Source organism: Lepisosteus platostomus, chromosome 23 (assembly GCF_059453375.1).
Source record: "Lepisosteus platostomus isolate fLepPlt1 chromosome 23, fLepPlt1.hap1, whole genome shotgun sequence".
NCBI classification, from domain to species: domain Eukaryota; kingdom Metazoa; phylum Chordata; class Actinopteri; order Semionotiformes; family Lepisosteidae; genus Lepisosteus; species Lepisosteus platostomus.
This window is the reverse complement of record NC_142633.1, coordinates 15,951,204-15,973,466: the sequence shown is the minus strand read 5'-3', so window position 1 is coordinate 15,973,466 and position 22,263 is coordinate 15,951,204. Positions and strand designations below refer to the sequence as shown.

Below are 22,263 nucleotides of genomic sequence, written 5' to 3'. Positions count from 1 at the left end.
TGTTCATTGAAACCACTGCAGAAATTTTAAAAACCTACGATTTTGTGCATAACTTACAAAATCTGGACTTGTCTAAAATGCAAAACTAAAGTGATGTCTTTCCTTTTGAGTGCATTTATATAATTTCAATATATATTTAGTAGTTAATACAAAGCTTATAGTTACCCCACCAACTGTACTGAAGGAAACAAAAAAATGGTAGAAAATGTAACAATTTATTTCACATTTGTGAGGATCAGAAAAATACTAGACAGTGTTTCAAATACATTAGGGCTTTACATTCTATGTAGAAAGCACAGGTTTGTATACCAACCACTTCATAGAGGGCACTACCCTCTGAAGCCTTACTTTAAACTACACCCAGAACAAATACCCCTCTTCATTTCACGAACAATTTAATACCTGTCGATATGTATGAATCCTGGAAATTGTCAAATTCACAAATTATAGTACCATTTTGGCCATCACTGGAAAAGGTTAACCTGGACACGCTTAGAACTCTATCACACCGCTTCAAAATGAAAAAGTCAGACTTTAAAAAAAAAAAAGGTTAGCGTTTAATTACAATGAAACAAAACTGTTACATTAATCATCGAGGATCACAGTACTTAACACAAAATGCATCCCCCGTAAAGCAGATAGTTATTTTTCACATTCTGAGGTGTTCAAACCGTTGAAAATTTAAATAAAACAGGACAAAAACCTCTTTTTTCAGAAACCAGTTGCTTTCCATGTAAAGGTGGGGAGGAGATGCAGGAGGATCAGAACTCTTGCACACCAATGGGAAGGGACTTTGTCTTTCTTACCCACATTAAGGTCTTGCAGCAGTACTTACCTACATTTAAAAAAAAATGTTCATGGCTATTCATAACCACATCTCTCTTTTAAAAACGGTCCTTGAAATTATTCAAGAAAGATGGGTTCCCATTTTCTTGTAAAGTGAAGACAGCCCCTGTTTTTCAGGTTTGAAGCAATGGCTGCTGTCCCACTGTTATCAAGTTTTGGGACCATACAAAACTCCAATGAGCCTGGGTCTTCAGCCTTCTGAAAAAAAAAGACATCTTCCTTATCCAAGAGTAGACCTGCATCAGCGGTGAAGAATGGGGTAACTCCTTATCCATGGTCCCTAAATACGTGAAATAAGGTTTTTGCATTTGGCTCAATCACAGTAAGTTTAAAAAAAGCCATATTAAAAGACCAATACCTATTCAAATTAATTTTATTTGAGAATTCCCTTCAATGACAAGTCATATAAAATGCATCCGAACACTTAACAAAAGCAAACTTTCTAAAGGAATTCTTACAGACGTTCACCACCCTCCCTTGAGACACACTGAGCTCACTTGCTTATCACGGCCACACAACACAAGCTCACTCAGTGTCCTCATCACAGGCTCCACCAGCATCAGGTCACATGTTCACACTTACAGGTCAATAACAAGGAGAAACAAACAAAAAAAAGCACACACCATACGGCATTCACGTCAGATAATACAGCCAGAAAAGATACAAAGATTCATTTCAGATCACTAAACATTCCACTACATTTAGAAACTACTTTTAACGCTTGTTCATTCAAGGAAAAAAAACATCCCTAGGATCTCATGACAGGTTAATGGGTGTCCTCGTGGTGGTAGAAAAGAAACACTCGTACTTTTCTTGCAACTGCTGCTCCGTTCACACTCGCTCACCAAAGCCACAGGATCGTGCCATCTCTCGCAAAGTCAGTAAGGGCTCTCGTTCCAAAGCACAACCAGTCCTTTCCACACGTGCTTTTTTTTTTCCTCCCCTCTCTCTGCTCGCTCATACTCAGCCTTTCACTCGTGGCACCAACAATCCATCCCACTCAAGTGTTCTTAAAGCGCTCCATAAAAAGCTCGCCCGTTTCCACATCACAAACTTGCGTTACAGCGCAGAGAGGAAAAAAAGACTCCGTTAAATAGTTGTTAAAAATGCAACACCCACCGTCGAACACAGTATATGCAGAGTGAAGCTGCGCTCTTTGATGACAAAGCATTTACACATGGGAAGAAGGGAACTGATACTGAGATCGCTCGAACATTGCTGCCAGTGAAGGGCTTCTTCCAGGGAAATTGGAAAAGAGATGAACTGCAGAGAGATTTCAATGAAGGCTTTTCCGTAAAACTTTAAAAAAGAAAACTGCAAAACAAAACTTAAAACCAGATCCTCCCAATACAAGATAAATGGAAAAACCATAATGTGTGTTTGCTGGGGGTGGGGGCTTTCCACAAGGTATGCAATTAAAAAGAATGAAGAATGTCATGCATTTGTTCTCAAAATACCAATATTTACAATTCATGCATAGAGAATCTGGTTTGCCACAAACTGAATTTTACCAGGGGGGGAAAGGGAAAAAAACCTACACTACAAGTAGTGTTGTAGTTCACCATCCTGGCAAACTGGGATTCACTTTCACCTGCTCTGTACATCAATCTTTTGCAGATTTAGCCAAATGTACAAAAACATTCAGGTTTCTTCTTTTACAAAAAGAAAGGCAAAAATAGTATGTCATTTAAATACCCAGGACATATTAAGAAATGGAGCTGGAAAAATTATAGCTTTCAAAATACTTACCATTTTACTCTAGAAATGCGAAACGCTTCAAATCAGTTTCCTACATTCCCCACCCTGACGATTTTGACTCCATACTGGAGCCAAACCCTGAATTGAACCCAGTGCCCGGGCCAGAATTTGAGCCAGTGCCCCACCCTAAACTTGCTGAACTGGAGCCATAGTTGTTGTTTCCAGAGCTGAAGCTCTGGTTCTGCTCCCGGGAGACGTTGGTCTGCCCAGTGGGAGTCGTACCTGAGGCCCCCGACTGCCCCTGCTGGCTTGCTAACATGCCCATCATCCCCCAGCTACTCTGCAAAGCAGCCTGAGCAGCAGCCATCATGGCCGGGTTAATACTAAAGGCTCCAAAATTCATGCCACTGCCCATGTTATTGTTGGGGCTGTTGCCCAGCCCGCCCCGACTATTGCCAAACCCTTGGCCCCCGAACCCTCCGTTCCCAAATCTACCCCCCCTCTCCATCATTTGCCTACTATTATTGTGCTTAGGCTCGGCGTTCGAGATGTGCACGCTGACTCCCTTAATAATCAGGTCCTCTCCGCAAAGCGACTGAGCAACCTGCGGGGGGAAAAACAGGAGGTCAGGAAAAGTGAGTGAGCACAGCCAAGGAGCCAGAACCCCCCCCCCCCCATCCCATGTGCAGAGGCAGGCCAACGGAAGAGCTCTCTCGCAAGAAACAACTCACCTGGTCGTCCGCAAAAGTGACGAACGCAAAAGCCCGGAAAGGTTTGGGGATGAAAACATCCGTGACCTCTCCGTACTGCATGAAGAACTGCCGCAGCTCTTCCGCAGTCATGTCCTCGGTGCAGCGGCCCACAAACACCTTCCTGCTGCGCAGGGGCTCGTCCGGGCTTTGCTGTTTTCCGGGATCGGGCGAGAAGGAAAGGCGTTTTAAAAAGAACGCTCGTAGTAAAACCGTAAGGACACCTGGGGGCCTCCAAACCCATCAGCGGTGTCGGAACTAAAAGCAATAACCAGTAACACAAACTAGTACAGCACAAAGACGGTCATTTTCAATAGCATAGGGTTGCTACCTGTTCCTGTACTTCCAGGAGATCTTAACATAGGTGAGGCTTCGTTACCAACATTCCCCAACCCTTTTAACATTAAAAACCTCTTTAAATAACTTTAGTAATGTGTAAAGCCAGTGAATGCTCAGAGGTCTCACTTACAGCTATGATGATTGATCCTTATCCCTAGGGTAACAATGAAGCAAGTTTAGGCTAGGGACCAATTGAGTCGATCGCTAATATTTTTGCAGCAAGCTCAAAAAAAATAACAAGTCCTAATTAAAGAGCATGGTATCATATTATTAAACGTGTTAATTATGCGATGGTTTCAGATAAGAATACTGCTGAGTGCTACAAGCATGCAGCACTGAAGGGAACTGATATTTCACAACCCATTTTAAAGACCAGGCATTACCTTCGAGTTGGGCAGCTTGCAGTCGCACCACCTCCCGTCAATCATGTGCCTCTGAGACATCACCTTCACCTGCGTCTCGTAATCCGTAAATCTTACAAATCCAAACCCCTTGGAATTTCCCGTTTTCACATCTCGTTTAACCTAAAGGGAAACATCAAGTGCTGTGTAAGCATACCGAGCCAAGACACACCGTGACATTGCAGCACCTCTCATCCCAAGCTGGACAAGCTTTGCTCCCCCCACTAGGATGACTGATTGGACAGTAAATACGACTAAGAGATCCAGTTTATCTTTTTAAAACAATGTTACAAATCAAGCTGACCGTACCGACACCCGAAGAAGGCTCCACAGCTGAAATGTTGCATTTCTTTTCAGCAGGGAATAAACCTTTATCTGTTCATTGACTGTACTTTTCACTGGTACCTTAAGACCAACTTTAAAATGTTATGAATTTCAAGTAGGGAGCTGCACCAGCATGCGTTGGCAGCCAAGGAGCAAGTAAGGGTTTATTCCCTGCAATAAATTAGAAGAAAAACACAACATTTCCACTGCGGGGCTTTCTCCAGGTGCCTGACCTTGATCCTCTAAAATGTTACGTCAAGCAAACGGGGTTCTGCACCAAGAGCCCCATCATGCACGTAGTGGGGGTGTTAGGGAAGGCTGCAGAACAACCGAGCAAGCTTCAGTGGCAATTTACCTGCACCATCAACACTTCCCCGAACGTGCTGAAGTAGTCTTTGAGGTCCTGCTCCGACGTCTTCCAAGGCAGGCCCAGGACAATCAGGTCCGACGTCTTCTGCACTCCCCTCTTGATCTTCACCGCGGAGGAGGCATCAATCTCGTCCATCTTCCTCTTGTTATCTGGGGGGGGGGGTGAAGCAGATTCAACATAAGGAGGGTAGGAATGGCCCGGCCAACGCAAAGACCCAAAGCACAGCCCCTACTAGACCCTGAGATATATTCTGAATGCAACACCTGTGCCAAGCAGACTCACTTTTAAGTGTGACAAACTGCAACTGTCTCCAAATTACTCATTCCAAAAAATAAAAGCAGTATATATGACCTCTGACAAAACTCTTCCATATAATGCATTAAAGAGGACAATTAATCTGTCATGTTTTTTTTTTACCTCAGATCGCATTTAACCTCTTTTACTGAAGAATATCAGTAAAAAGGGTAAGCAGTCCAAGGAATGATTTTTAAGAGCCAGGGGCACGTCATTAGCTTTTCAGTTATCAACAGTATCTGTTGGTCTCTGGCTTTAACTACAAGTGGGCTGCAATTAAGGGCTGATCAAGTCAACTAATTACACTAATTTCACATTATCAGAGCGCCGAAGAGCGAGCGGGCTTGTTTAAGACGGTAGGTTTCCTCTCAACTTTTTTTAAAAACAAGGGGCATCTTTAAACGGCGCATTTGAAGGGGTGTTTTAGTCCCCGTTTTTGCGGTTGTTGCTGCACCGTTTGCAAACGTGGCTCCGATCTCCGCAACTCTCGTGCCCCGGGTCTTCTCGCTGCGTGGGCGGGGGGCGAGACGCTTTGTCCCAGCTCCCTTTCAGGAGGCCACGAGGGCCCGACCCACCCGACCGCTGCAAGTCTGAGCACCGCGCAACGAAGAGCACCGACACCTATCGATACCTTTAGGGTAGTTGACCACGTAGACCAAGTTGCCCCAGCCGGTCTCGGGGGAGTGCAGGATGCCCTCCACCAGGCGGACCCCACGCATGCACTGCGACACGGGGCTCCGGTAGCGCAGGCCGCAGGCTCCCGGAAACTGCGCCGCCACGGTGGAGAGCAGCACCGTGCCGTCGTCCTCCGAGGGGATCTCCATGGGCTCCTCGTTTTCATCCTCGGCCACCCGGATATACAGCTCGGCCATCTTCACGCTTCGTGCGCTCTCGAACTCTTCTCTCTCTACGCGGGACGCCAAAATACTCGGGACCCCTCCGCCGCTTCCTAGCTAAAAGATCCCTCCTTACTGTAGGGAGTCGTGGATTTTTAAAAAAAAACAAAACAATAAACAACCAAAATATACTGACCTAGATGAAAAGGAGCGAGATCACCGCTGTAAAGAGTTTAGCGATTCTAACACTGCTTTAACAAAAACAAAACACAGCACCTGGAGCCGACGGCCGTATTGGGCCCAAACCAACACTCCTTGCAAAATGAATGACAACTTATTTTTCGCGCTCTTCGGTACGCAACGTACAGCAAATACAGCCCACGCCGATCCGATGTGACGGGATGCCCTTGTACAATGCGGTATCCCGACGAATGTTCTGCCTGAAAGTCTACGTTTTCCTTATTTTCCTCCCGAATGGAAAAAACACGCACAACAGTCTCGCTTTCTCGCTCCTTTCTTCCCAAACTTCAAAACAAAATGGCCGCCTTTCTCTCATGGAGGGAATTGCATCATCGTTTTGGGTGAGCTCATTATTTCTACAAATGAAGGAGAATTACAGGGTCGAAAAGCGAACAACTTTCGTTATCGATTATGGGTCTAATTTACTAGTATATTGTACAGCGGCACTCGAAATTAGAAGGTTTAACGTTTTTTAACCGCTGTTTCGCTCTTTTTCACCCCAACCCGTTCTCGTACTTGGTACGTTCCACTTAAAACGGCATGACGTCACAGTATCGCGTCTTAGCTTGGTACGGCATCAAAGGCATGAAAGACAGCAAGTCTGATGGTACATTGATGTCGGTCAGATTTCGTTGCTCCTGTATTTAGCGGAATTCTTCCTTCATGTACTTACACGTCATGGGCTGTCCTCCAGTGTCAATGATAAATATTGCCTGGTTACTGTCAAGTCTATCTCATCTTAATTGGAAGAGGTGTTAGTGGGGCCAGCAGGGGGCGCTCACCCTGCGGTCCATGTGGGTCCTAATGCCCCAGTATAGTGACAGGGACACTGGACTGTAAACAGGCGCCGTCCTTCGGATGAGATGTAAAACCGAGTCCTGACTCTCTGTGGTCATTAAAAATCCCAGGGTCTTTCTCGAAAAGAGTAGGGGTGTAACCCCGGCGTCCTGGCCAAATGTCCAATTGGCCCTCACCAATCATGGCCTCCTAATAATCCCCCTCTATGAATTGGCTTCATCACTCTGCTCTCCTCCCCACTGATAGCTGATGTGCGGTGAGCGTTCTGGCGCACTATGGCTGCCGTCGCATCATCCAGGTGGGGCTGCACACTGGTGGTGGTGGAGAGGAGTCCCCATTACCTGTGAAGCGCTTTGAGTGGAGTGTCCAGAAAAGCGCTATAGAAGTGTAAGCAATTATTATTACTATTATTAGATAAGATTTTTATTGTACCCTGAGGGAATTGTTTTTATGGACACCCAGCACTCCTATACATTTAAATAGAATGCAAAAAAAAAACACATTATACATTGCACATTATACTATTCCAAAAAATAAGAAAAACATTGCACATCATTCTATTGCACATGTACAGTATAACTCATAACAACACATCAAAAACCATACTGCACTCAAGTGGGTTGTCAAAACTGTGTTTATCCTTGACATTTGTGTTGACAGCTTTAATGGATGACTTAAATTTGGGAAGCCTAAAACGTTTGCCAGAAGGAAGAAGTTGATATTCAGAGTTGAGGATGTGGGAAGGATCTGATATAATTAGTTATGGTGAATTTCACTTCTCCTTCATCACGAGCAAGACTTCTCACTTTCTGCTGTATTATATTAAAGCAAGTGGACCTGCCATTGTTGCGGATTTTAACACACACACACCGCGCAATTCGTTCGGAGCACACGAGCGTTTTTGCAAATTGTTTACACTGACTTGTTTAACACGAATTGTGTATCGTGAAACAACTTTAGCTTGCAGCTAAAAAAGCATTTTTGTTTTTAACACACGTTTCTTCATTTGCTTCATTTGAGGAATGCTTAAGTCCTCTGGTGAATTTACACAATGTTTTTTTTCGTAACTGTGCTGTGACACACTGAAAAATAAAACAATCCTTATTGCAAACAGCTCTTAAGGTTCGCACATATTTCTAAAAACCTTTGTAAGAAGACTGGAATTTGATCTAATAATGCGAAAAGCTGGTTAAAGGGGAAGAGTGCTCCAGATTTATTCTCCTTGGCAAAATGACTTGTAATGTGTAACTTCGAGACTGACCACGCAATTTACATCTTAATTGCGGCTGAAGCGGCCTCTCTTCTGATCCCTCCTCATCGTCCTGTTGATTTTCACAGGTCACTCTTCAGTGTCCTGCCTTCCCTTCCTCAGTCCTGGGCGTGGGGTGTGTGTACACAAACGCGACTCACCTGCGGTGCTGATAAATACCCAGGCACTGTAAAGGGGGCCTCACACATCACCTCTCGGGCTTCGCCATGGACCGGATAACGGCGTGTATCGTTATCATGAGCTTGTAAGTATCCGTGCCGTGAGCTGGGGGAAACGCTTCGTTCCCTTGCTGTGAGTTGCAGGGGCTTTATCAGAGGAAACTGTTTTGCCATTTCCTGGACGTTACTGTGAATTGAACAGCGTGGCTCCCCCGTTTTGCTGTGAGATTCAAGGATCTGGCCCTGATGCAAATAAAGCACACGAGTCTTACGATCTGACACTGACGTTACATGCATGTGATGCATAAAACAAATGCACACACGCCTCTGTCCATTTAAATGCATAGAAGATACATGTAGTTGTATGTTCCTCATACATCTAGTCTGAAATGATTTAATGAAGGTGGGTAGCTGCGTCAGCATGCGTAGGCTGCAAAGGAACAAGTAATAGGTTTATTCCATGCTGAAAAAAAAGAAGAAAGAGGACACAACGTTTCGGCCGTGGAGCCTTCTGAAGGCTCCACGGCCGAAACGTTGTGTTCTCTTCTTTTTTTCAGCATGGAATAAACCTATTACTTGTTCCTTTGCATGATTTACTGAAGACTTGGGTGATGTCGTAGAGATGTTTAGTACTACTGCATAAATGATATAATTTACTATATTGTATTTCATTTAAATACAATTGGTGTAACTATATTAAGTGTTATTAGATTTCTTGGAAGAGAATAATGTAGTACGTTATCTTGTGTACTTTCTCCAGCTTCTGGCCAATGTCCACTAGAGGGCGCCCGTTTCAGGTTCTACCGAGAGACGGGTTTGGCGATGCAGCGCAAAGCGCAGGTATGGAGCCTTACTGTTCTGGGTTGTAGCAGCGTGCATCCCATCACGGAAAATCTGCTCTGGTTTAGTTAAAAGTAAAAAATAATAACAATGAACTGGTTTGGTAAGTGCTCAAGGAAGTGTACTTCACAGTGTAAAACGCACCTTTAATCAGCCTGGGAATTCTATTATAACATCTGGACCAGCTGCTGTATGCGTTTTTAATTGCCTCTTACAAGTTGGACATACTGTAAAAAGAAAAAGACGAGGCTGTCTGTCTCTAATAGCTTGTGGGGCTGTGTTTTTTGTCTGCTCTGAGCCGAGGTCTTCTGGCCTCCCAGGAGCTGCTGTCTGAAGTGTGCTGTGTTTTCAGAGGGCGATGTGGAGTGCTTCACAGAGTACATGGATCTGTGGGTGCACAGGAGCAGGGCTGAAGGTTTGAGACTCTGGCTGGCCGGAGCGCTTAGAGTTCCAGGTACAGAAATCTTTCCGTTCCAGAGGGATTCCGGATTTTTTTTTTTTGTCGGTATCTCCAGAAACCGTTAGAACAAAGCGGCGCCGTGAGACCCAGCAGACAACGGTACACTTACCGGTGTCTTTCTCCAGTGAGAAGTTTGCAGCGCTAAACCGCAGCAAACTCGGATGAAATACGGGTCTAATACTGTGCATTAACTGTAAAACGTCCTTAACGCTCCAGTATTGTATGAACTCTCGTGTAAGCTAGGACACCGAACACCAAACATTACAGAAGCCACCCACGGCGCTCGTAAAACAGCTTCACTTTGCAGTTCGCGAGCCTCGTCCGGGACGCAAGGTTGAATAAAACGGGTGTAAAGCTCCAGGAAAAAAAAAAACAATCATGTTTTCTTCCGTTGGGTGTCCTTCTCAGTGTCTTTGTTTTCACTGTAATATGAAATGCATTGCAATAATGCATTGCCTAATGTGAACTAAGATGAAAAAAAAATGCTATTCGCATTGTAAGATTTCCAATATTTGGCAGTTACTTAAATCATGTGACCCTTTTGGATTTTGATTCTTTTGACTCAAATTACCTCGGGCCTCATAGGAAGAACAATAAGGTTTGGCAGTGTCTTTCCTCTTGTCAAGCCGACGCGACCTTGGTCACCTTTTGTCTTTCCTGTGAAACTCAGTCAGCCTGACGTCGCCGGAGGAGCTGAGCTGGCGGCTGTCCGCCTGCGGGTACGCGCTCCACAGAGACGCAGACCGGCACTTCAGTTTCAGAGTGATGTACAGCGGCTGCTCCGTCCGGCTGGAAGTATGTTTCTGCGAATGTAGCGGCGCCTGGATCGAGTCAATTCGGCACCTTCGGCACCCGGATGCCAGTCGGCAGTTTAAAAAACAAAAAACGCCCTTCCAGCTCAAAATCGAGCTAGCGATAGATGGGGAAAATAAGGACACAAGGATGCGCCGATCAAGAGGTCTCCTGTTGAGGTTCATCTCTTACTGATCCAAGGACCTCAGCCAGGCATTTCCCGGGGAGTCCCAGGGACCAGGCTTCAGCAGCAGGGTGTGCTAGCTTTTTTTCCAGACACCCCCGTTAAAAAGTGCTGCCAGTTCTATGTCCTGAAACACTTCCTGAGAAGTTACACGAGCATTACTGTATGTGCTCGTGTTCCAGTTTCACTGCTTGAAACTCGTGTTTTACTGCAGGAATGTGAACCTTTGTATCAAATCCACCCGCTGCTGTCAAGCAACAGCTGGATGAAGTCCTCGGATCATTTAACACACGAGTCAGACAGGCTGAGTGGCCTTCCAGGCTTCTGCAAAGTTTATGACTTCAGATGGGACCTCAGTATGAAGTTATTGCAGGGACGTGACTTGCTATTGGTCTCCATCAATTTTCTTACCAATTGATGGAGACCAATAGCCAATACAGGGTTGCAGGAGAGCAGTAGTCGAACCCAGCAAGCAGTAAGCAGCAAGATCGAGGCAGGATACACCCTGGTTGGGACACCAGTCCATTGCAGGGCACACACGCACACAGTCCACATACACACACACACTTACACCAGGGCCAGTTTTCCCAGAAGCCAATTAACCTACCAATATGATTGGGTTTTTTTTTTTTCCAGCACAGCAACTACATCCTGGTACTGAACCTGATGAAAAGACCTGGAAGGTTCGGTGGGAGAAGTAACAGACTTGTCATGAAATGTCCGCTGGTGACAGCGCCACCTGGTGGAGTTCACATTCACTGCGATCCTGACTATGTTCAAGTGAGCCGAGATGTTTTTTTTTTTCTTCTGGGACTTGAGCAATGCTGATTACCGAAGCACGACGTCTGCAGCTGTTTGCATAAGGCAGAAGTCATAGCTGCGTCAGAACGGATGGAATCGTGTGGTCTTACAGTGGTTCAATGCATCTTGAGCTTCTAATAATAAGGCACATAGTGGGACAATTGCAGCTTTCAAATGAACAGTTTAAAAAACAAAGTAGTTGAATGAGACAAACTGTATTTCATTAAGGACCTTGCGTTTTCAGCCTGTGCAAATGGCTTTATGGTTTATGAAGGGAAATGCTTAAAATTCTTGATGAGTGGAATGAAGTGAATTACGTTTTGTTATATAATTTCCACAGGTAACCAGACCGCTTCACCGGGACAGCTGGAACAATGAGGTAGAGTGTTCTGCACAGAACCAGATTGATGAGTTTTTACATTGAGGGTTTTCTACATGAATATACCTTTTTTAATTAAAAAAGTCGCCGTGTTACTCCCCCTCTCTTTCAAATAACATTATAAAAATGGAAACTATGACAAGAAGTGTACGAGGATAATCTACCTGTGTGTGCTGTAGCTGCGCTGGTCCCTGTCTCTGAGAGGAGAGCTGGTAGCGGCGCTAGAAGACTCCAGCCTGATCCAGTTGAGCGCTGAAACCAGAGGCTCCAACATCACTGTGCAGGGCCAGAGAAAGGAAATAATGGACTCAGTGGAGGTAAGGAACCTCCTTTTTATATTCTTTACCAATAACACGGAATTTACCTGTTCTAAACCGACGCTCAGTGTGGAGACGGGACTAAAGCTGTAGGCGAAGTACAGTTGGGTGTTTCGGGTAGGATCACACTGCCATCTCGTGTGGCCTTGAAGAACTGCAGCGGAAATCTGTTTATTCCAGCTCACGTCTCTTAACTTGTTCAGTATTGCTGTTTTGCTGCCGCCCCCTTTGACATTCTGCAGGCTGGGCAGCATGAGAGTTACATTTCCTAATCTGGCGTAGCTGAGGGGCAGAACCAAACAGAACCTCGCCTTTCTAACTTTCTAACCTTATTAGTGGCATAGAAAATGAATTGATACCATATTTTACAGGTGATGGGAAGAGCAATTGACGTCTTGCCTCTCTGGTTAGTCAGCGGGTACTATGCCTACAGCATGGAAGCTAACTGCCCTAACGGTACGTATCACTTAATCATAGTACAAAAAACTTTAATCAATCTAGTATAATACTGCTAAATATTAAATGCACAGCTGAACATGGCCTATACACATTAACACGTTTCCACACATACAGTGCAATTACAGCAGCTTCCTTACAAATATCTGATGTGTTTTACAGTAATTAACACGCCACCCAGATTAGTTCATGAAGTCCAGCAGGAGAAAACTGTAGCAGTGGCTGTTTCCCCACTGGATGTTTAGCAAGGAGAACCACAGGGCTGGAGACCCTGACCCCAGAGCTGGAAGCGTGTGAGGGGATGAGTGCAGTAACTTCAGGGCATGAATCTCCCCTCCATCCCATCCTATCCCATCCACTGGGGGGGGTTGTTTAAAGTCAGCAAAGAAGCAGTAGCGCCACGCTTCCTCGGGACTCTGTGCAGTTCAGGTCGAGCCCCAGCCAGGAGCGCTACTCCTCTCTCCGAGCGTGCCCAGTCCTTCATCCCATCCCAGTGTGGAATCTCCTCATCAGCTCGGTCTTGCCTCTCAGCTGTCGTGGCACTGCGGGCTTACTGCATGCCAGCAGTCCCCCGGGCACTAGGAGTCACTCCGTGCATGGACAGCCCTGTGATTGTTTCTCATCCTGCAGTGTCCAGCTCCCCAGCAGATGAGACTGTATTGCACATCTCCAAGCGCAGGATGGGCTTAATCAAGAGGGCTGGCTACGACAGGGAGAGCCTGAACCTACTCTCTGTAATCGTAAAACAAACAGACGTTTATTCAGTGTCTGAAAACCACGACTTTCTCCAGCTTACAGTCCCCACAGATCACATTCTCCAGAGGAAGGTGAGTTTGTCTGCTTAGCCAACTAACACCATGTGCAGAACTCAGGATATTTTTTGCCCTTACATTAAGTGTGTGGGAACAGATGACCATCAGTTTTGCTACACACAGCTTTTTTTGTGTGTGACAGTCTTATCTTTATTTATTATTGTGTTCCATTAATAATAAACCCCATTTCTTTTTCTTGAACATAAATGCCAGGAATAACGTATTGTCCTCTGCTTGGTGATAAAGAAGACAAGTATTTATTCATTCCTATAACTCTTACAGAGTTGCACGAGTTCTGCAAGTGAATCACTTCTGCAGCTATTCTTTAGAGTGGATGTCATTCTGACTTTCAGAGAAATGCCATACAGAGTATACTGGAGTATGGAAAATGTTTTTCCATGTAGTGGTAAGTATTCTTTTTATATTGTCACATACAGTAGCAACTAAATTAATACAATTTAGTTGCAATTTATCTTATTAAATACAGTGAAGAATAAATAGATCATAGTTTAAGCCTGTACCTTCTGTTAGTTTCACATCTACTGTATAACGACGTCTATCTGAAAAGGATTTCTCACTCTTCAAAGAGTTTATGATTTTTCAATCCTGAAATTACAGTTCATTCATTACTTGAAAAACCCTTCAAACCATCCAGAATGTTGCATTAAAAGCTGGAATTCTCAGATGAACAATACACATTTTATCAATCTCAGAAAAAAATAATTGGAAAACCTAGTCAAGTTAAGTTGATTATACAAAAGAGAAGGTGTTTTTATCTCTGCTGATGGATACTTAAACAATGTGATCTAGTACTCTGTGTACAGAGCAACTTGGATGACAAAAGGCTCAGCATCTCAACTTTTAGCCTCATGCTTTCCATATCGCCCAGTGTTTGCAGGATGATGTCATGTACGTCATGTAGTGTAAATTGAGAGTTCTGTTATTATTTCTGTGTTTCTAATTCCAAAGTGTCTTCCAAGACCTAGATTTAAACACCCAAGGGAATGAGATGATATTTGGGCCTTTTGGAAGTAGGTAATTTAATTTAATCCCAGGATCTCGTCCAGTCTTTTCTTCAGAGAAACCAGGGTATCGATTTGAACAGCTCAGCTGGGTACCTGTACCTTTGTTTGTGTGGTGCAAAGCTGCACCAGAACCCTTCTTCGCCAGGCTGCGGTGATGCCCAGCCTGCTGGTCCTCGGCGCTCCGGCCTGCTGGACACAGCGCTCCAGCCTGCTGGTCCTCGGGACTCCAGCCTGCTGGTCCTCTGGGCTCCAGCCTGCTGGACACGGTGCTCCGGCCTGCTGGTCCTCACCTCATCCTCAAGAACGCAGCTCTAATCGATTCCCTCTTGCTCCTTTGGATTGCCTGAAAGAATTAATTGAACTTGGATGTGATTAAGCAATATAATGACACAAATATTTGCTTTCCCATGGAATTCATTTATTTTTCCTACTCTGAATTATTGGATCGCCCTTGGGAGCTCCATGTAATGCAATTTCAAGAGTTTAAACATAACCTCCGGTTCCCCTCGGAAGAAGTCAATATTTGTGCACAATCAAATCAATATTATACATAAAAGGATACATTAATGGGCTCTTCAATAAAAGAGTTAATGCCAGATATTTTATTACATGCTTTTGGCTGCAGGGGAAAGCGTAAAGCTCAGAATCAAATCTGGTATTCATAGGCTACATTTCTATCCCAAACTGGATGCTGATCCCCCTTTTCCACTTGTCCCTCAAGTCCTTATCCTGCTTTTGCCTCCCAAGGAGAACCACGATTCCACTGTTGTGCTTTTACTACCCTCCACCTTTTTTACTATGACATACCGCAGTAAAGGTCTCTGTCTGTCTGGGCGACATGAGCGGGACGCGTTTACAGTGCACACGGACAGTATGTTCTCTCACCCGTGTTCCAGCCTGTTGGCGAGTCGTGGGCCCTGAAGTGTTTACGGGATGCTGCCGTCTGCAGGAACGGGCCAGCGAGGCAGCTGGGATTGCCTGCTGCCTGCTGGAGGAACAGAGGTGGCCGCGAGGTTTGGGGTTTGTGCTGACGGCACCTGAGCACGGAGCCAAGCTGTGAATTCCCAGTGTGAAGCCTCCCCTGCTAAATTAGTGGGATTAGGGACGTTGACTGATCGAGCTGATGGAGAAAAGAAGGGGGGTGGGTGGGGTGGGAATGCTGTAATTCAAGGGCACAAGCCCTGCGTTTCTCTTTTTATATATCTAACAGATTCAATTAGTTCTCGCCAGATCCACAGCGAGAGCGCGAATGCAGCTGTCGGCCTGTTGTTTTTGTATTTGCATGTCTCGCGGGGGCTTTCTTTTTCCTAATTAACACGATGTATTCGTTTTTATAACAGAATTTCCAGCTGTAGACCCGTCTCCGGCAGGCAGCGTAGGGCTGGGGAGCTCGCGAGCAACTCCCCCCGACGCCTTTCCCACCGAGCCCTTCGCTTCCTGGCCCTTTCCCACTGCGGATCGAGCGCCGGCTGACTCCGGGCAGCCGACGGGAAACGCTGGCGCCAGGCAGCCGGTCCCTGGCACAGCCTCCTTGGCGCCCCGCGTGCAGGCTGGCATGGGTGTTGACCCGGAGGGAACAGGGACAAACCCCACAGCCGCCCCCGCTTGGACGAGCCTTTCAGTTCCAGTTCCGTTCGAAGGTCCCAGTTCCACATCTGTCCGGGACGGTGCTAGACCACTGGCCTCAGCCCTGTCGCAGGTGACCACAGTGGGAGACACAGTGACGCCCGCAGGTGCTGAGGGCAGCCTTTCCCGTCTTTACCCAGCGCCCCAGCCTGAATCCCCCTCTCCCGAGTCGTCCCCAGCGCCGTTCGTCAGTCCATCGCTCCCGACCTCGGCTTCTCCTGCTCAGGCGGCTGGAGGCGGGAGCAGTGCAGGCCCTCTCCCCTCGGCAACCGCCACCTCAACGTCAGGGCAAGAGACGGGGCTGCAAGGCATGCTGGGTAAAGCTTTCACCCCGACGGCCTCAGCGCAGGTCTCGGGGGGCCCACAGGAAGACACCAGGGGAAGTGGCTGGCGGGCAGCGCCTCCTACAGGTGGGCCCGAGAATGACAAGGCACTATCCAAAGGGCCTCCACCACCCAGAGGAATTCCAGGCACGCCAGCGGAGGAAGGTGAAGGAGTTCACGTCGGCAAACTCCCGGAAGCACGCGGCGTGGGTCTGATTGACCACCCGGAGCTAGCGTCCTCTGCGTCTTTCCTGGGAGCTGAGGACGAAACCGGAGAGGACAGCAGCCGGGTCACAGCACACACAGCGCTAGCCTCCTCTGCCGCCTACAGCCATGCCCTGCAAGGGGCTCCTGATGCTCCGACAACGGCGGTTGAGCCCTCCCTGCTGCGCCAGCCCGCTGCTGAAAAGGCACCAGTGGGCAGAACGCCTCCAGGGCCACCGTCCGACCACACAGCAGCAGACGGCAGTGCTGACAGCAAGCAGATGCAGGCAAGCGGCCCACTGCCAGGAGCCCCCCGGGGGCAGATCTCTTCTAACCTGCCGGCCCCGACGTCTGCAGAAAATATGTCTGAATTCAACATGTCTGCACACCGGACAGCTTCACACTCGATGACGCTCGATGAGCTGAGGCTATTTCCGGACAGCCCTGCGGTCCTGCTGGAGAATCACACCCGCAGTGCGCTGGATGGCTCGCTGCTGCCCCAGAATGTGACAGCTGGTGTCAGTCAAGAAGGCTGGCTCGGCCTTGCTTCCAATGCTAGCCTGGAATCGTGGGACTGAGTCTCCTGGGTCTGAACTGCAGTAGATAGATACCAAAGCGTCTCGAACGGCAACAGCGGAAGTTGTTCCCATCTGCTACAGGGATCATTTTGTTCTAATGTCATTTCTTATGCCATTTCTACTTGCACAACTGCAGAAACCAGAGATGGGACATGGGGGATAATGAAAAAATGTAGGATTAGATATTGATATATATATATATCTCCATGAACCAATGTGTCATATGATGGTGTTTTTCCAGGAAAGTTCCAGTCTCTTTCCCACCCATCAGCAATGACAGGTGCAGCAGAGCCTTGTAATGTCAACAAGATAGTGGCCTTGTTGTTCCTGAGACCAGCTGACAGCTCCTGTCCTGACAGAAGTCACACTGTACAGCTTAATAAAGCACAGAAAGCAAATGTGAGCTCAGTGACGACAGTGAGCCAGACTGCTTCTCTGTTTCATCCAGAAATGTCTACCTCCTCAGCCTCAATGTGCACTGTGATATAATAATTCATATATATTACTGCATTCTATGATGGAAAGTATGATTAAAAAATACTGAACTTAACCATGGTAGATGTTTTAAAGGATGCCCAGCAAAATTATATTCACCAGGCTGTGAATATTACAAAAGACTGGGTCTTAATCTGCTAAACCATTAATTACCTGCTTTCTTCTATTACTCAAGCTTGTGTGAAGCATGCTTTCTATGAAATGGGACAATGTCACCGACAGTATTTTTACTAGAAAACAGAAACAGCCTTTTCGGTTTTCTTTCTCCTAGATGATAGCTAGATCTTTATTTTTTAAAAGCTGGAAACTCTTTGGGAAACTGCAGCCGGGGAAACTGCTGCTCCGGGAGCGAGCCGGGAGGCCGAGCAAAAACCTCAGACGCTCGTCCCCGCGGAGGGGGTAATCTGCAGTCTTCTCTGCCAGCGGGGTGTGTCTCGGTGCCAGAAGCGCCCCCCGCGCCAGGCAGACTGATCCTCCCGTCTCTCGGCAAGGCCTTCGCCTAACAGACCCACCGGCAGGGTCTCAGCAGCTGGGGGACAGGTGGGGGACAGGTGGGGCTCCTGGGACTGTGCACAAGCCAGCCGGTCTCCAGCAGCAGCTGTTCAGGTGCTCGTACTCTGTAAAAGAGCAAAGACAAGAAAAACACCTGGGTTTGTATTTCTGCTCATTATCCTTTGTACAACGAGGCGAAGATCTAAATATGGTCATTAAAGAATTGCTGCGACAGGGGAAATATTTCATTTTAACCTTTTTTTTCTCATTCTTATTAAGAAGACTTTAGAAAATGTATCCCAGCCATGTACAACATTTTCAGATTGAACTAACACCACCACTATCGACAAATGTTTACCGAGTCAGAAGTTCTTTGAACTTGCATGTGCGAGCAAGATTAATTTTATACAGGAAAAAATATTTTAGCGATTTTTTTTTAAAATTACGTAGTGTTCTGGCCCCTTTTTATTTTAGTTTTAGGAGCAGGGTGATTTGTTACCGTGCAGCCATGTTTCATGTGTTAAAATTCTCAGTCGTTATTCCTATCTGGTCGTTATCCGGTAAAATTGATAACAGAAAAGGGTGATAACCTTGAAGGCATGTGCTCGTGACAGTGCTCAGCCTTGTCTGATTTCATGTTTGTGATGAACACGAGAGAGAGGGTTTGATTAAACACACCTGGAGTTTTTCTCACCTGGTATACAAGAACAATAGTAAAAAATATCCTACCGTAACTTCTAAAACAGAAAAAAAGACAAAATGAAAAGGAGTTTGATTACCTTTTTTTATGTACATTTAAAAAAAAAAACTTAAAAATCGAACAAGAAATGGCTATTTTGGTAGCATTGGATTGCGATCTTTTTTTTAGACAGCAGAGGGCGCTGCGCATTGCGGGTGTTGGGTGAGATGTGAGAGTGAAGTTCTCCGCTATCGGCACGATCTCTGACAGGAAACCAGTGTTTGTCATTTTTGCTTCTGATAAATGTAATTCAGATGTTCTGAAGTAGGTGTTATTGTCACTCTGTGCATCTCTTTTTTTTTTAAACGATTGTTCTAAAGGATCTAAATTTAAAAATGAAGCAAATTCCTGACCTGATTTGCTGTATTCCTTTCACACTTTCAGGCCCTTTGTTTTACAATTGGACTTGTTTGGAATACCTAGTATTCTGTTTTAAAGAATCGGTGACTGTGAGAACTGTGTGGGTTGGTTGTTTTGAAAATGAGATGCAAGAAGAAAAAACATTACATTTTTATCACACTGATAGAACACTGTTAGAGTTTCCTGCCAGAGAGGAAGTAGAAGCTATAGGCTTCACAGTAGCTTTAGTTTTAAATACTAGAAGCTGGTCATTGAGCACTGAGCATAACCCTATAGTTGGTTATAGTTGAATCTCAAATCCTGGTCTTGGAGAGCCTAGATCCTGCAGGTTAGTTAGTTACAGGTATCCTATAAGCGGTGTTGGGGAAGGTTATTGTTTTACGGATTGCAGTTGGTGACCTGGGCAGCTGTTCCCAATACTGCCTCACAGCAAAGGAACCATGGGCTCAACTCTTAAGGGGATCTGTGTGGAGTTTGTATGTTCTCTCCATGTTTACATGGGTCTCCCCCAGGTGGTCTGGTTTCCTTCCACAGTCCAGAGATGTGCTGGAAGGTTAAGTGGCTTCTGGGAAAATTGGCCCTGTTGTGAGTGTCTGTGTCTGTCTGCTCAGTGATGGACTGGCGTCCCATCCAGGGTGTAGCCTGCCTTCTGCCCAATGCTTCTCGGGATAGACTTGATCCTGGATTTCAAGGACTCTGTACTGGATAAGTGGTACTGGAAGTGATGTGATGTAAACCTGGACTGGGGCTATAGCCTCCTGCTTTAATCCGATGGGGGAACTGAGGGTGCTAACCAGTCTCACAACATGAACTGTCTACTGGAAAGCTGATGGACCACTGGAGGGTGCAGCTGTTTAATCCCAGCCCAGGCTGGCCACATCGAAAGGCAAAGAGCTCTGAGTCAATTCAAGTTCAAGAATGGTGTTTGACACCTAAAAAAAAGTTTAGGTGGGATGCTGTTGTGATACTGCTGTCAAAATGACATCCTTATGCTTTCCAGAAAAGAGTGATTAAAAAAAGCTGTCTTCTCAGAAGTGTAAAATGACCTTAATTGGTAACTGAGTTCCTGTAACATGCTTTACACATCATAATTAGGAAAAAGCCCAATATACCTGCTGCTGAAATATAATTGCTTTGTACTAATTTTTGTAAAAATTGCCATTCTTTCCCATCCCAGTAAAGTCCCAGTGCTCTCTAAAAAGAGCTAACATTTCGTTTTCACTGCCTTCAGTCCCAGAAGTGTTGGTGTAACTGGTAGCCTGCTACTTTACATACAGAATGTGGTTTACATGCTGGCATTTGCAATTCATTCACATTTCAAAAACAGCAGCTTATTAAAAAATCATGAATTCTTTATTTCCATGTTTAAAGGTAGGTATTGGTGATTTTCCACTTGATGTGTGTTTTCCTGTGCTTGACTAAATGTAATCAGATAGTGGCTGCCGTTTTCCTACAACCCAAGTCATATAAACTTTGTGTTTAAAGGCTCCTTTTTTAAATCGGTTGTTTGCTGGTGTTTGAGTTAGTATAATTAGAGGCCAGGTTGGTTCAAAGTAACCTTTACTAGTGGTTGAAATCTTTGCGTGATCCTTACCACAGAGCAGCTGTAAACTGCTTTGAATGAATCAAATCCCATTGACAACACCTATTAAAATTCCCTTTTTAAAAATTATTACTAGCTAAAATGGTACAGTATTAGTCATACTAGTACATCTAAAGCAGTTTCCAAGGGTAATGAAGCAGCATGTTCCATATAGCTTCTGGTATTCTACTGTATGGTCAATAAAACATCGTGACCAACTCAATAATGTGGAGCATAGATTGTACTGAAGATTGCTTTATTATTTAAATATGTATATACATCCTTTAAAAACACTAGGAATGGCAAACAGATTAAAAGGAAATTAACATTTTAAGCTAGTTTTTTGTGGTTTGATGTCTTTAAATATGGCCATTAAATTTAAGAGCACACACGCTGATGACATTGTGCAGGAGAAGATCGGGGGGGTGAGAAATCTGCATGAACAAAACCTCTCTGAGCCCCTCGGTGACATATGGGCCCTGAACTCCTGAACAGGAAACACAATAGAACCACAAAAGTGCACCAACATCCTCCTCCTTTGTTTCATGTGGTTCTTCTCATCCATTATATTATCTGACAACTGTCAGTTTTTTTTTTTTACAAAGGGAAAAAATCCCTTTCATGTGTTTGTTTTTTAATTTCGGTCAAAGCATGTGGGTTGCACATCTGGTAGATGTTCCACAATTAGGAGCAGTCCATGTACAGCATGGCTCCTCTCACAACTCTCACTCACACACACACTCACTCACACACACACACACACACACACACACACACACACACACACACACACTGCACGGCTCCTCTCACAACACACACACACACTCACTGCTCCTCTCACAACTCTCTCACACACACACACACACACACACACACACACACACTGCACTGCTCCTCTCACAACTCTCTCTCTCACACACACACACACTGCACGGCTCCTCTCACAACTCACACACACACACACACACACTGCACTGCTCCCCTGACAACTCACACACGCACGACTCCTCTGACATCACACACAAACACATCACAGCCTCTGATATCTCACATCCTTCTTTCTACATTTAAAATAGTTTGAGTGATTATGTTTGAGATGGTTGCACATGAAGTTCCGCAGACATGGGTTAAAATGCACCTGCAGACACTGTTCAGATGTCGAGATTTCTAGATTGACTTGTAGACAGTTCACTAAGATTGCCTTTGCCTCCATTCATCAGGGTGAGATCCTGCCAATCACACCCCAGCCAGCTAACATCTATTATGGAGCCCAGTCAACCCAACCTGTCCAGGATCTTCTCCAGCACTTCGAAACCAGAAGAGCCCTGAGTCTGGAGTACCGATGAAGTGGTGGATTGTCGTTGGCTCCGTCTTCGGTACATATTCAGGTGTGTTGACATTTATCCAGCGGCTTGAGTGTAAAGATGGCAGTGTGGCTGAGGAAAGTCACCCATGGCTAGAAGACCTGCTGTGTC

General features: G+C 45.5%; 2 protein-coding genes and 1 long non-coding RNA gene across 7 annotated transcripts; 1 reads left to right on the top strand and 2 right to left on the bottom strand.

Annotated features, from left to right (window-relative positions):
* Positions 1 to 196: 196 nt before the first annotated feature.
* On the bottom strand, positions 197 to 6,390 carry tardbpa (TAR DNA binding protein a). Of its 4 annotated transcripts, XR_015929530.1 has the most exons (7): positions 5,653 to 6,389; positions 4,713 to 4,876; positions 4,016 to 4,156; positions 3,276 to 3,446; positions 3,064 to 3,148; positions 1,966 to 2,109; positions 197 to 1,126 (listed from the first exon to the last, which is right to left on the bottom strand). XR_015929530.1 is itself a non-coding variant. In XM_088616750.1 (6 exons), the coding sequence occupies exons 1-6, from the start codon at positions 5,891 to 5,893 to the stop codon at positions 2,018 to 2,020; spliced, it is 894 nt and encodes a 297-aa protein (XP_088472876.1). In that variant the 5' UTR covers positions 5,894 to 6,389; the 3' UTR covers positions 1,202 to 2,017. The 4 variants fall into 4 exon arrangements, 2 of the variants coding, with proteins under 2 accessions (XP_088472876.1, XP_088472875.1); XR_015929529.1 differs by having other exon boundaries at positions 1,966 to 3,148; positions 5,653 to 6,390; XM_088616750.1 differs by lacking the exon at positions 197 to 1,126 and having other exon boundaries at positions 1,202 to 2,109.
* On the top strand, positions 6,336 to 17,670 carry ciroz (ciliated left-right organizer protein containing ZP-N domains). Its single transcript, XM_088616748.1, has 12 exons — positions 6,336 to 6,438; positions 8,234 to 8,409; positions 9,084 to 9,163; positions 9,516 to 9,617; positions 10,294 to 10,418; positions 11,236 to 11,379; positions 11,741 to 11,779; positions 11,959 to 12,096; positions 12,468 to 12,552; positions 13,183 to 13,379; positions 13,647 to 13,770; positions 15,730 to 17,670. The coding sequence occupies exons 2-12, from the start codon at positions 8,372 to 8,374 to the stop codon at positions 17,118 to 17,120; spliced, it is 2,463 nt and encodes an 820-aa protein (XP_088472874.1). The 5' UTR covers positions 6,336 to 6,438; positions 8,234 to 8,371; the 3' UTR covers positions 17,121 to 17,670.
* LOC148642172 (uncharacterized) lies at positions 11,930 to 15,734 on the bottom strand. Of its 2 annotated transcripts, XR_015929532.1 has the most exons (4): positions 15,197 to 15,734; positions 14,489 to 14,732; positions 12,144 to 13,284; positions 11,930 to 12,055 (listed from the first exon to the last, which is right to left on the bottom strand). It is a non-coding gene; the product is annotated as an uncharacterized LOC148642172 (long non-coding RNA). The 2 variants fall into 2 exon arrangements; XR_015929531.1 differs by having other exon boundaries at positions 12,144 to 14,732.
* Positions 17,671 to 22,263: the final 4,593 nt, after the last annotated feature.